This window comes from Scomber japonicus, chromosome 12 (assembly GCF_027409825.1).
Source record: "Scomber japonicus isolate fScoJap1 chromosome 12, fScoJap1.pri, whole genome shotgun sequence".
In the NCBI taxonomy this organism is placed as follows: Eukaryota; Metazoa; Chordata; class Actinopteri; order Scombriformes; family Scombridae; genus Scomber; species Scomber japonicus.
In genome coordinates, this window is record NC_070589.1 from 27,486,404 (window position 1) to 27,501,453 (window position 15,050).

At 39.5% G+C, this 15,050-nt stretch overlaps 1 protein-coding gene across 1 annotated transcript in view; it reads right to left on the reverse strand.

The window, feature by feature from the left end:
- LOC128369407 (contactin-associated protein-like 4) overlaps positions 1-15,050 on the reverse strand; it is a 95,675-nt gene that overhangs the window by 30,264 nt on the left and 50,361 nt on the right. The window contains exons 10-15 of the mRNA XM_053330445.1: positions 13,034-13,140; positions 9,118-9,237; positions 7,124-7,324; positions 4,483-4,645; positions 2,719-2,846; positions 2,358-2,528 (exon numbers count right to left, since the gene is read on the reverse strand). Coding sequence (XP_053186420.1) covers positions 2,358-2,528; positions 2,719-2,846; positions 4,483-4,645; positions 7,124-7,324; positions 9,118-9,237; positions 13,034-13,140 — 890 coding nt within the window. The remainder of the gene's footprint in view (positions 1-2,357; positions 2,529-2,718; positions 2,847-4,482; positions 4,646-7,123; positions 7,325-9,117; positions 9,238-13,033; positions 13,141-15,050) is intronic.

Consider the following 15,050-nt stretch of genomic DNA (forward strand, 5'->3'; position numbering starts at 1 on the left):
CAAAGGAGCACGTCTTTTTCAATTGTCAAGATGAAAAAAGGGGTGTGTGGAGAAGTTGCAGGCTAAAAAAAGAGGAGAAGAATTTAAATGCAGATGCTGCCAAATATGCGAAAATACAGGGGCATGCAGCAGTAGCTTTAACACCTATAGTGACCCACCATTATTCAGCAACAGGTCAAAGGAGGAGAGGGGGGCTGGCAATGGCCACTGCCAGGCAAAGGGGAAAGGCAGAGGAGCATGAAGAGGAGCAGGCAGAGGAGCAGGCAGAGGAGCATGAAGAGGGGCAGGCAGAGGAGCATGAAGAGGTGCAGGCAGAAGAGCATGAAGAGGAGCAGGCAGAGGAGCAGGCAGAGGAGCATGAAGAGGAGCAGGCAGAGGAGCATGAAGAGGAGCAGGCAGAGGAGCAGGCAGAGGAGAATGAAGAGGAGCAGGCATGTGACAGGAAGCCAAGAAACAGAGTGAGGAGGAGTGTGGTTGAAGTGGTAAGCAGGGAGTAGCATGCAGGGAAACAGGGACTCTCTGGGAGGGTGCAGGGAGGTAGTGTGTGTGTGTGTGTTATTCCATGGTGATGCATGATGATTAAATTAATGAGGATAATTGAATAAACGACAATGATAATGAAATAATTGTGAGACTGTTAACGACTGCTGATACAAACTCAGTCATTTAAATAGCGTCTAGCACAAACTATTGTTGTCCTGTGATTATTTTCAGGCATGTGGTAACTATTAGGATATATGTGTTATTACCATCTGTGGGGTGAAGTAAACCTACACCAAACCTTTCTCCACCTACAATATGTCAGGCTGTGTGGTGTTGTTGTCCAGTAAGTATGCATGTTCACATGGTAGGCGTGGGAGCACCAGAGCACCTGCCAGAGAGGTCAACTGTAGTTCAAACTCCCCAAACAAACAAGCACATCTGGATTTAATAATGTAAAACTTTTACTCTTTGCATTTTAATGGATAGACATTGTACAGTTGATTTAATATTGTATATTTGTATACTTTAAATTTTATGAAATACTTTGTCTTTTAGCAGAGCTTTTTCTTTGACAGTTCTTTAACATTACACAGCCACCTCTGATCACCAGGGTGTCAGTCAAGAGCAAGTGAGTACACTGCTTCACTTGCACTGGTACGCATATTTAAGGGGACCAAAAGGATGGTGTCCTGGTGGGTGGGGTTCAACCTGGCTTCCAAGGATAAAGTACATTTTTTGTGGATATATGGTCAACTGTGGTCTGCGGGGGAAGAAGATGGGCTGCTTTGATCAGGAAATTGCAGTTTGGTGCTGAATATATGTTGGAAACATGTCAGCAAAACACTAGTAGAAAACATAAACTCAACAGGAACAGGCAAGTCAATAAAAACATGTAACAACCAATATCTTTCAACTCCAATAATTTAAGAATAAACTGTTGGGAAAATGTTACCACCCTTGGCTATAATGCCAGTGAGACATAATTTATTTATAGCTCAGCAAAATAAATCAGATATACTGTAAAAATAAAGGCTGAGAGGAGTGAAATGTAAGTGGTCGAACTTCCACAAATATAGGCATCAAAGACTAAAGAGTTACTTTAACCCTCCTGTTGTCCTCGAGTCAAGGAAGGAAGGGAGCAAGAAGGAAGGAAAGGAGGAAGGAAGGGAGGAGGGAAGGAAGGAAGTGAGGAAGTAAGTGAAGAAGGAAGGAAGGGAGGAAGAAGGAAGGAGGAAGAAACGAGGGAGGGAAGAAAGGAAGGAAGGAAGGAAGGAAAGGAGGGAGGGAAGAAGAGAGGAAAGGAAAGGGGGAAGGGAGGACGCGGGAAGTAAGGAAGGTAGGAGGGAGGGAGGGATGGAGGGAAGGAGGAAGGGAGGAAAGAAAGAAGGACATAGGAAAGAAGGGAGGAAAAAAGGAAGGGAGGGAGGAAAGGAAGGAAGGAAAGACAGAAGGAAATTAGGAAGGAAGGCGAGAGGAAGGAAGGACAGAAGGAAGGACAGAAGGAAGGAAAGAAGGAAAGAAGGAACAGTCAAAACAGACCGGGTCAATTTGACCCGAGAGGACGTCACAAAGGTTAAAAATTCAAATCAAGAAAGTGAACAATATCACCTGAAAGCTGTTGAATTGCTATTTCATCTTCTAACTACATCACAGATTGTGCTGTCTTATTAGGAAGGAATGCATGCACCATAAAAGGCTGTAAGTACATATTAAGTACATATACCATCAACCAGGACACTCACAGTGCAGTAAAACATCTCTTGGTTACTGCAGTCATCCTTTAAAGAAGCACACTGTGAGCACCTAGTGAGTTCTTCCACAACCCTGAGCATGTTAGATTTGATTTAAGTCTTTATCCTCGAGGGGTTACTCACAGCTCAGCTCGATCCGGATGAAGTCTTTGATGCCGAGGTTTTCCAGGAAAACACCAGAGGAGGCCGTGGTTTTGAACAGGAAGGAGATCTCTGCGCTCAGCTCTCCGTGGAAGGTGGGAAAGTGGAGGTACGACGTTTCCTTGTCGAAAAACGCAGCGTTCCAAAAGTTTTCTGAGAAACAAAAAAGAGATTACAGAGAGAGAGTACAAAAATAAATCATGTGTAATGTTTTAAAAAAGTTAATAATGTAATGTTGCTCTGTGATAAATGTAATAAATCCTCAACTTCTCAGATTTTAAATGTATTTTAATTTTTAAGAATCAAATTCAATCAGGCAACTAACACACTGGGCTCCACTTACTGTCTCCATGACAACGGAGCGGTCCCACCCTGTAGGCGGCCTCTGACCCCGGCCTCTGGATGTCTCCCAGCACCAGAGACCTGATGGGGAGGGTCTCCTTATGGGTCAGCAGGCCAGAGTCTTCATTCCTGGAGGAGAAAGAAAAAAGAAGAGAAAGAAGAAGATGAGAGAAAAAGCAAAAGGAATAAAACATCAGAAAGCCATGAAGAAGAATATCATCAGAGAAGATGAAGATGAAGATGAGCAGGACTACATGGATGAATAAAAAAAAGCAGGATGGAGAGAATAAACAAACACATGCACCAATCTTGAATCTCAAACTACTTACTGATCATTTACTTGGATAGATGTATTGCTGTGTATATGAGTAATGTTACATCACTCTTTTTGAAAATGCTGCATTTTGAACCTAGCTGATGCAAGCATTGCAGTGTGTAGGTGCGATCTCTTGGGGACCTATTTATGCTAAACCCAAACCATCACCGTCCTGACACTCGGAGCTCTAACCATGGCAGGTTTTGGATCTACTTCCTGTCCATTTACGCCCACATTGAGCCTCATCCAGTTTAGATTATCCGCCTGTAGCCTATACAGAACTGTCTTCTGTATAAAAATACATCCAGTACTGGAAGGACTGGAAGAGTAGTCGTGTATACAGCACTTTGTGAGCACTGATGAAATATTGAGGAGCAGAAGCAGCTGCGGTTTGTAAAAATAGAGTTGTCGTTGCACAAACAGTTTGGTCTGGGAAATGATAGAAGGAAGGAAGTGAGGCATGGCAGGATTGCTTACAACATGAAGAAAGGTTAAAAGTGTTTTGTTTTTTCCTCTGCTCGATTTATCACTGGTGCTTTGCTAACTCCACAAAGTTGCTAAAGTCAAGTAGGGACAACACACTCACAGAAAGTTATCGATTACGTTTGTCTTCTTGGAATTAGAAGTTAAATTAGATGACTTTAATCAGGGGAACTACTTTCCATATACATCTTTGTTTTCCTATATATGTACCATTTAGCTGGTTTCAGCTGTCTGAAGCCTCTTAGCTCACCAAACTTTCCTCATATACAATATCCATCAACACTGTCTGAACTCCATCAGGGAAAATTCCTTTTCTAGCATCAAGGGCTAACCACCTGATGAATATAATATCTTCACAATGAGCACCAAATGCCAGAAAGGCCTCATCTCTTCACTAAGTTATTTTATGTATTCTAACAAATACAATAATTTCAATCATAATTTCTCTAGAAAAGCATCCCAGCTGCGTTTACACATTACTATAACTTTCATGTTAAGGTCTGTCTTTTTTATGACATAAGAGAAATAACATCACAGCAAAACTGAAATATTAATGTATTTCTCATTGCTGCTAGTAACTCCCTAAAAGCTCATAAAACTGAACAAACTGGTTTATAAACTTTTACTTTTATGTCAAATTCCATTACTTTTAAATCTTTGAGAGCATCATTACCCTGATTTGTCTAACCCAAACTCTTAACTTAACCCTAACCTTGAAATGTAATGATTCATATTATTGGATCTTGCTTTTTGTCCCCCAAAAGAGGCAAGTCTCCATAATATGACTGTGTAAACCCAGATTTTTAAAAAAGTACAGTATTAAGCGTCTTTTGTTTCTTCTACCAAATTCATGAGTTGAAACATTGTGCAACTGAAGAATATAGAAGATTTTCAGCATTACAACCATTTTTTCTTTTCCTAAGATAGAACAAAATGTATAATAATGTGTGTGTCTGTATCTAGTACCACTCCAGGCGGTCGGCGTCACAGTTGCAGTAATGTTGTGGATCCACGCAGTCGCCCTGCAGGCCGCAGGCACACTGCTGGCTGCTTGGCTGAGCTCCGCCCCAGTAATTCTGGATACGACCGGGACCGGGACCACCACGCCACCAGCTGAACGGAGAGCCCTCTGAAACACACACACACACACACACACACACACACACACACAGAACAACAAGTGACAAATGAGAAAACATTGTGTTCAATCAGGGGCAGCCCTTCTTACTATTATTTCAAGATTCTGCTAAAAAAAAGTAAAGTATGAGCTTTGTGTTTTTAGGAGAAAATAAGATTGATTTTCTTTGGAAACAAAATAAGAAAAGAGAGAATAGTAGACTGTTGCCTGAGAGGATATTTTACTGCATAAAACCAAGAAAATAAATACATTTACTTCCATCACTTGTGCAATACATGGATTAATTATACACAAAACATCAATGTTATCAATGCAGCAACTAGCTGACCTCAAAGACCTGTGAAACCTGTTATTCATACAGTATGACCTCACACTTTAACAACAAACATTCAAAGACATAAAAATTAAATTTCTAAAACTGATTTTGTACTGTGTGTTTTCTTGACGTTAAAAAAGGCTGCCATGTATGATTGAAGCAGTAAAAACAAGATGTTTCAAGGCTCTTTCAACCAAACTGAAAACTTTGGACAAAACAACAAGACCATATAATAAGGATCGTGAGTTGTGAGCATCATTAACGTGAGTCAGTGATAGAAAAGGAATCTGGTATCACTTCCTCTCTCCTTAAACCATTTTTGCTTTCTCTATCTATTTTCTCACCCAACAATTCTATCTTTATTTTATGCTTTTCACTGGAAACCATGAATGTTGTCACTGCATCATTTACTATTCTTTTCTTCCCATAATGATGTACAGAGTAAAGGCTTTACAACAATTACACTCTAATATGAGCTGCTATCAGACTATAATGAAATGCCAAGAAAGTACATTATGTCATCCATACATCTCCTTTTCTTTTCTTTTCTTTTCTTTTCTTTTCCCTAGCTATTCTCTGCCCTTCACTGTTTCAATCTTTTCTTGCTTCCTGTCTTTGGTGCAACCTGACAGAACATGGAGAGAAGATTATAATGCATTAAGAGATTAAATATCATCTAATACTCTGGAGGTCACTTAGTACAGTTGTCTCTTGAGTTCTTGGCTTCTAATTAATGGCCCTGGGGTCAATTAATGACTTTTAAGGCTGGTAGAGACAGAGAGAGACACCATAAAAAAATCATCTGAAAAACAGAGACAAATAAATTGGACTCTTTGCACAAAGAAGGAGACATTTAAACAAATCCTTCACGATCAATCTGTCTGGCTCATTTTTAAATACAAAGAATGTCCTAGGAGGTTGATTAAATTTGCAGCACTGAGCAAAACAATCATTTGTGTGGTGGAGGGAGAAAGATGTGTGGAGGTGCATGGACGTTGACAGCTTCCCCAATGAGTTTTGGACCTTATACATGACATACACCTCATAACTCACTCTTATAAAAAAAAAAAAAAAAAAATCGGTAACAGCACAAAATGTAAAACACATATCAATAAAGTTCAGTGGTTAACAACAGAAGTAAATCCTTGAAAAAAAACCCCCAAATGTGTAATTTGTTTTGTCATTTAGTCTGATTTAATCTCTTTTTCCCCCAGTGGAGCAGAGAGGAATGGAGAGCTAATCTATCTCTATAAGGCTGCAAGTTAGAAAAACATTCTTCCTATGTTTTCTGGTTTGAATCAACAGGCAACTAACAAAGCTGGAGGCTACAACCAATGCAGAATTACTTTAAAGTGCAAGTCTGCCGGTTCTTTGCTTTTCCACCGCCAAAGCTCCAGCCCAGAGCCTCAGAACGGGAGCCAGAGCAAGCACCCACTCTTTGCTGGTCTAAAGCAAGAACCGATTACGTCAGCGGACTGGGGGCGGAGCTAACGTTTATTAGCCGGCTAGTGGGGTTAACGTTTATTAGCCGGCTAGCGGGGTTAACGTTATTTAGCTGACTAGGATGGCATTTACAGAGGGTTAAAGATTTGTTGATTAAAAGTACTATTTTTATCATTTTTTGCCAGAGCTGTCGTCTTCTTCTTCTTCTTCTTCTTCTTCTTCCTCGTTTCCGGCAGGCTAGATGCCTTGCGCCATGTTGCTGCCTCTCACTGGTGAATCATGGAAGTGCTTCAAAGGCGCACACTGGCTAAGTTATACAGTGACGTAATCGCGTGGCTCCTTGATGGTGGAAAAGCAACGGGTTTGTAAGAGGTGCTTGGATTAGCACCAACAGAGCACTGGCTCTAGCACTAGCTCCGAACCAGCACTGGCTCCAGCTCGGTGGAAAAATTGTGGTCTCACTCTCTAAAATCAGGCCTCTAATAAGTGTGCTTAAGTAGCTAATGTTAGCCTGGCTCAAAATGTAAAAGGTGATGCCGACCATACGCAGCAAATGGCCCTAATGCAAACCAATGGGTGATGTCATACTTTGCTACATCCATCTTTATATACTGTCCATGATTTGAATCCTTACTGTTAAACTCAGAGAAGTAAATCAGTCACACTCTCCATTTCTTTTTTTTTTCTTGGATAAACAAACAGGTCCTCACCTGGAGTGTTGAGGAGGCGGGACTTCCTGCAGTGGTAGGACAGCTCCTGTTCGCAGTGCTCTGATTGACTGATGACGGCCGATAGCTGCTCCTCCTCAGTAGAGTAGTCAAAGTGGACTAAGTGTTGGTTCACACCTGGAGATGGTCTGAGTCTGGTCAGCTCTGTGTTGTTGTGCTGGATCCCCATCCATGTGTTCTCCTCTGGTCAGTAGATAGATAGAGAGACAGGCACAAGAAAACTCAGCCATCATTATAATGAAAATTACACCATATGTCTATAAAAAGACTGGAATTAAATAAATAAAAAAAGCTGTGAAGAACTGTAGGAGCTGTTGCCAATTTTCAGTGTAAGATCAGATCATTATGTGCATTAAAACCAGCAGGAAGTTCTCACCAGTCACCAATTTTCCAACCTGTATCTTACAGGGAAAAAACACCTCACCAATGTACCTAATGTGTGAATTCAGTCTACGTGGGAACTTTAATGGAAGCTGGCTGAAAGTAGGAACACAGGAAACTGAGCACCATAGTGGGGTGTTAACTGGCTCAATGTGAAGTAATTATTCCTCATTCTTGACTTTTCTCTTTGAGTGGATCATGTTGAGAGGCTGTTCTTGTACTTTTAGTACTTTTGAAATACGGCTGTTTTTAAGATTTGGACTACAACCCTTATTTCCAATTATGGGAAATCTTATGAAGAACACTGACATTTTGGAGAATAGTGTACATCTAACTTTATGGTAAAACTGAGTGTGGGCCTTTTATTAACCCTCCTGTTGTCCTCGAGTCAAGGAAGGAAGGGAGGAAGAGAAGAAGAAGGGACGAGAAGAGGGAGGAGGGAGGAAGAAGGAAGGAAGGAAGGAAGGGAGGAAGGGAGGAGGGAGAAAGGAAAAGAAGAAGGGAGGAAGGGAGGAAGGACAGAGAAAAAGAAAGGAAGGGAGGAAGGTAGGGGGAAGAAAGAAAGAGAGAAGGAGGGAGGGAGGAAAGATATATATATATATATATATATTTGTCTTGATACATATATCAAGACAAAACACTCAATTAACAGACAAATCAAACTAAATGAGAAAAAGATCTGCACAAAAATAAGACATAAGTAATAATCAGCTTGGTAATAATCCAATTAGACACAATTAAGGGATCTGCTCGAGTGCATTCCTAACATTTTATTTGATAAACACACACTTCATCACTTTTCTGTTTTTTCATAGCTCCTTGCTGTTTCAACATGACACAAAACCAGTTCCATAAAGGAATATCTTTTCTGATTTTAGTGTGAAGGAAGAAATTGGCTGGTTGTCTCAAAACCCTGGCATCAACCTCATCCAACATCCAACACCTTCGGGATGAATTGAAATGCAGATTGCCAGCCAGGCTTCATCATCCAGTGGACAACCTAACTTCTGCTTTTTGTGGCTGAGCAAAAATTCCTGCAAAGGTTCCAAAATCTTTGTAAAGCTTTCCCAGGAGAGTGTTATAGCAGCAGATTAATACCCGTCATGGAGATTTTCAACAACATAATGTTTTCGGGCATCCACACATTTTTGGCCTCGTGTCGTATGTAATGAGCAAACACAGAAGGAGAGAGACAGAAAAACAGCAGAGAAAATCAAAACGATTATTCACATTTATCCAATTATGTAAATCAGGTTTAGCACTGACACAGACGGGGAGAAATATATATATATATATAAACATGTTGTATGAAGAAAAGATAAGGAAAATAAAAAAGAACAAACTTCTTTATCACCACGATACAAATTAAATGAAGCACCAAGATGAATGGATGGAGCAGGTAGATGGATGAATGGGAGTAATTGAGGTAGATAAGGGAATGGAAAGAGAGAACAAGTTGTAGGAAAAGGGTGGTGCAGAGATAAAGTAGATCATCATCAAAGCGTGATGAGAATCATTATTTACAATTATGTTAATGTTAATCATACAAAACAAAGAGTGATGAAAGTGTGTATGTGTGTGTGTGTGTGTGTCACCTGTCATGTTGCAGTAGACCAGCTGTGGTTTGATTGGTCCGCTGCCATCCACGTCGATATAGAAATGTCCCGACGCGTTGCCGTTGTGTTTGTACGCCTCGCAGGACTGTTCGTACACAGCTGGGAGGAGAATAATGAGATCAGCTCCGACAGTTCAATTGACATGAATCACACCAACATCACCCCCGACTGTGGAGGATTATGGGTGCTGCTGCTTCGTACGTATGTATCACCACTGCTGAATCACAGTCTCAGAAACCAGAGTGAAGAAAAATCATCTGAGGTTTTTATTTGTGTAGCAGCGTCACATAAAGTAAAGATGAGTCCAACTGGAGAGGACAGTGATGACAGATGGGACAACAAAGACTCAGTAAATAAAAGAAAGACCTTTGTCTTTCTCTTCCTCTCTCTCTCTCTCTCTCTCTCTCTCTCTCTCTCTCCATAAGTCTTCCTCACCTCTCTCTCTCTCATCTCACACACATCAGCGCAGAGTCTAAAAATCAAGCACTTCAAGTCAAATCCATATCTAAAGGTTCCCACACTCTTCTTCTCACCTGTTTATCTCTCTCTTTTGTTCATCATATCCCCTCAGTGTGGTTAGAAAAGAAAAAGGTTTTCACAGAAACATCAGCAATAAAAATAAGACCAGAGGTGAACTGTGTGGGAAACTCTCCTCTTTTGGTCTCAAGGATTTTACTTGAGGAAGAACTAGCAAATCCAGTCTGTCCTTACAAAGAAAAATGTCAGTATAGGTTGAAAATTCAGCTCGAAAAAATTACCTACAATTGCATGTGAGTGACAGGCATCATCTATCAACCATAGTAATTATGATGATGATGTCAATGTAAGGGGACACAATTATAGGAAGATGATGGGCTGGTTGGATAGATGGCCACTTCAGTGTTCGCTCTGAGTTTTTAACCGCAATTTGAGACTGTTTTTACTGTTGCCATGACGATTGAGGTTGCATAACTTTAGAGAAAGAAGTAGTCATCTATCATTTAACCCTTGCATAGTTTTTAGGGGCAAATTTTTACATTTGAGAGCTGTAAAAACACCCAATACACATTCCTGCAATGTGGACTTTGACTAATGTGACCCTGAATACACAAAAATGGAAATAAAATGCTTAATTTGGGTTCATTTTTGTGGAGCTGATGTCCGAATTTGACCTGTGTTTATTACAAAATTTAAAGCATCATTATTAAAGCATGTTGGATTCTTCATATTCTATAAAATGTTCTCCTGAACCATAACATAGAGATAAAGGTAAAGGTTTTTTTTTTTACAGTCTCAACACAGTCTTTTAACATTTACTAATGACTGATGGGGAATTTATGAATGTGAATTGGTGTAGAGCAGAGGTGTCAAACTCATTTTCATTCAAGGGCCACATACTGCCCAATTTAATCTCGTGTGGGCCAGGTCATTAAAGAGATGGAAGGAACGAAGGAAGGAAGGCAGGAAGGAAGGAAGGAAGGAAGGAAGGAAGGAAAAGAAGGAGGAGAAGGAAGAGTAGACAGGAATAAAAGACGGAAGGAATAAAGGAAGGAAGGAAGGAAGGAAGGAAGGAAGGAAGGAAGGAAGGAAGGAAGGAAGGAAGGAAGGAAGGAAGGAAGGAAGGAAGGAAGGAAGGAAAATAAGACAGGAAGGAAGGAAGAAAAAGAAGACAGAAAAGAAAGAAGGAAGAAAGGACAGATGGAAGGAATGAAGGAAGGAAGAAAAAGAAGACAGAAAGGAAGGAAGGGAAGATGTAATGAAGGGAGGAATAAGGAAAGTGGGCCGGAGTACACCCCTCAGCGGGCTGCATCTGGCCCACGGGCTGCATGTTTGACATCCCTGGTGTAGAGACTAATTATGAGTCAGAATATGAACACTATGTGAGGGTAAAACCCAAACCCTGATCTTTCCCTGAACCCTCACTGAGTTGTTTTTATGCCCAAACCTAACCTGACCTTCATCACAGTGTTGTCACATCATAAAACATCATTATGTTTTTCACAATTACAGCCTACATACGGTCCTACGGGTCGTTTGGTGGCATATTAGAAAATGCTCCTGTGGGTCATTCGGGAGTACAGGTACAATCGATCTATGTGGTCATTTCATTATGAGGATCACCTGTAAACTCGCCCTCCACAGCTGCAGGCTCATTTATTCTTTCAGTATGGTCATTAACCTCAATCATATCACTCACCTACAAAATAGGTTTTATAAATATTCTGCAGTGGGGAGAATGAGACCATGCAGGCATCACATAAAACTCACAAAACTGTTCCCATAGTGCAGCCACAACAAGATACAAACCTATTTATTCTTTGTATTGTATTGTATTGTATCACCTACTATACACCACAGGGGAAGAAGTTGCTGACTGCACTGCACAATATCAATGGGAAGTGCATCCGTGATTGGTAATCCCAGCAACATTATGGGTTTTTCTGGGTATTTTATTTCAAACTGTAAATTAAGCCCTGTTTCCAATTGGAGATGCCATATTGAAAAATCTCTCGGTGTATCTTTATATACAGTATAATAAAGTAATAACAATGGAGAACACTGACATATATATATACATGTATCACCTACACAAAACATTCATTTTAATCCCTTTGTTGTTTCATCATGTGCTCGATGTTCCACTACATATACAGTAAGTCATATTTCAGTTTGCCTCTACACTGGAATTGCTGCATGAATAAATGACTGTATGTAAAAAGAAATGTATTCATTCATTATAAACCTTTATTGCTCGGTTTCTCTCACAGTTGATTCTAATGACCATTTTATCCGCTGCATAGCTCTTACATATGCTTCTAATTCACAACAGAAAACACATTTTGGGGGAAAACATATTGTAACGATGCATGAATTAATGTTAATGTCACTATTATTAGGAAATAATACAATTTTTAATTAATTTTGGTCTTGTTTAAATAATAAAATAGTCAACTGACTTCAGACACGAGGCACCACGATCTTTGCTTAACCCTCACATACTGTTCATATTTTGACTCATAATTAGACTCTACACCAATTCACATTCATCAATTCCACATCACTCATTAATAATAATTTATTAATCCCTAACCAAGCTGTCAGAGAGCCAAAAAAGACATTCAGAGTCACTATATTGTGGCCCAGGAGAACATTTTATAGAATATGAAGAATACAAGAAACATGTTTGAAAGGTCCAATTTGGTTATATGCATGTACAAAAATGTGTATCCTCTGTACAAATGTTTTTTCCATTTTTATATATTTGAACTCACATCAGGAAATGCCCACCTAGGAGAAATGTGTCGGGTGTTTTTACAGCTTTCAAATTTTAACAATGGGTCAATTTGGACCTTGAACAGTATGTAAGTGTTAAACCTAGCTACACTCAAGACTTAGGATGTCAAAGTCCTCTGCTCTTTTCCTTTCAAAACAAGTTAGCATCTACATAATTTAAGCCATCCGACTCACATGGAATAGATCATTCATTATAAATATATACATATATTTTATGAGTATTTTATGCCTTTATTAGATTGTGACGGTTGAGAGATGTCCGGAAACTAGGGAAGTGAGAGACACGCAACAAATATCTGCTGTCAGACTCAAATCACAGACACTGCAGTTTGGGGGCCTTGCATCTTAACCAGTAGTCTACTGGGACGCAATGGAATAGAGTTTTATGTTAATGTACGCTGTTAACATTTGACATTTATGCTCTGATAAGGATGCAGACTTTCCTCTAGGAGAAGTCGGCCTACAGTGGATTCTGGGCTAAAGTTGGGATTTTTGAAAATAGCTGCTTGCATGCAGACTCGAGTCATTTCTAGGAGTTGGGCCAAAAGGGGTCAACAGGTCTCTAGTGTCTTAACTCAGACCTGCTGTCCAGGGACGATGTGGTGGTTGATAGGTGACTTACAGCTGTGGCAGGTCGCTCCGCTGTAGCCGCTGCCAGAGCAGTTACAGTGGAAGATGGTCCAGGACTGACTGCAGCGGCCGCCATGTTCACAACGATTGGGAGAACACCTGAGAGAGAGAGAGAGAGAGAGACAGACAGACAGACAGACAGAGAGAGAAAGTGTGAGAGAGAGAGAGAGAGAGAGAGAGAGACAGAGAGAGAGAGAGAGAGAGAGAGAGAGAGAGAGAGAGAGAGAGAATAAGTTCAAACAGCACTCTGATAGACGTGTGTGTAGGGGGAACTTGAAGGTTTAATATTTGCTGTCAAGTAGAAGAAGTGAAAAATGTATTGCTGCAGTATTCTTTTATAAATAAAGAAGCAGCAGATTTGAGAAATCCATTGGCTTGTTTTTTGGGCAGCTTGGATATTTGGAGGCAATTCTCCAGGTTTTACTGCCAAAAAAAAAACTTTCAAAAAGGAGTACTCACTGCCAAAAAAAACACCTTTCATCTGTTATCATCAGGAGGACCTTTTTATTGTTTGAAAAAGCAGTTGAAGCATCTTCTATGGTTTAGCTGAGTCATTTATCTTGTCATGAATGAGCAGCGTCAGTCTGTTTGTGAACACTTTGCCAGGAAAAACTGGCCATCAGCATCAAATCTTTGACCTTTTAGGGTTTATAGATGATAAGAGATACTGATGGCTGGCAAAAGAAAAAAAGCTTTCAATCCTCTAAAAGAAAAAAAAAATGTTTGCTTGAAATAAATTTCAAAATGAGTCTATTACATAAAGCTTTTTCATTAAATGGGCAGAAAGTATTTTAAATGATGTTTACTAAAGCATGAAGTTCATTTCATGGCCAAATGTGTGGTGGGTCAGGAATAATATAACAAGTGCAAAGAGAAAGTAATTCATTGTAATATTTGGTAGGGGTCATATTTTCCATTTAGGGAACATGTTGTGGGTGGTTGCTAAAACATCTTTGCTTCAAATAATGAGAGGATAGACAGTTGAGCTGAACCACTGCTCACCCTTTCCTCCAGGAGATTCAAAATCCTTTCATTTCTTCAGAGCTTACTTTGATTGCATCTTTTTTCATCAGTGGCCGTATAATATTTAAATGAAAGCTTTCCCCTTGACAGAAAATGTGAAAAATTATGTTGGCTTTCTTGAGAATTATAATACTTAAAATCAGTTCAAATCAATTAACATCAAAAATCTTGTTTGTCCAGAGCTCCCCTGTGAAACTCTAAATGTGGAAAATCAGCATATCTATATAAGGATGGCTGTTTATTCCCAAGTTTGCATATAAAAGGATTTTGCCTTCATGTTGCATAATAGTCAAAAATACACACAAAATTAAGAAATCCGACATAATATAAAAAGAGAAAGAAATTCACATTAAATTACATGTTAAATTTATTCTAAGTGAGCAGAGCTGTTGAAGAAAATATTGACCAGTTATCTGTATTTTAGCTTGGATGTAAATAAGTGCTCCTATTCATTATTCTTCACCCCTCTTATAACATTTTTTTGTGCTTTGATTTATCAAAACATCTGTCCAGCTGACAACACAAACATCTGTCTACACATCTTGTAGACCTGACATGGTTGGTTCCAACAAAATACCTTAAGGTTTGATTTTTGATTGTACATTATCAATTTTTATAACCATGTTTCAATTGCACAATGCTGTTTATCTGTTAAACTCTGTTATATAACTCTATCATACTGAGAGGGAAGGTTTTATTCTTGCTGTCAGGTAAGACAGAAGAGATAAATGTGTTGTGACAGTACATATTCTTTTATACATTCAGAGACAAAAGATTTGGAAAAATCAGTGTTCTTGTTCTGACAGCTTGAACATTTGGAAACAATTCTGAAGGTTTTACTGCTTAAAAAAACTTGAAGAAAAAGCACTACTTAGAAAAAGATGTCAAAATTGAGAAGACAAAAGCCCATTTCATTCACTGAAGAGGACCTGAGATCTGGTTAAGTGCTACAAATAAAACCTGTTGGTACAGTAGATGTTTGAGAT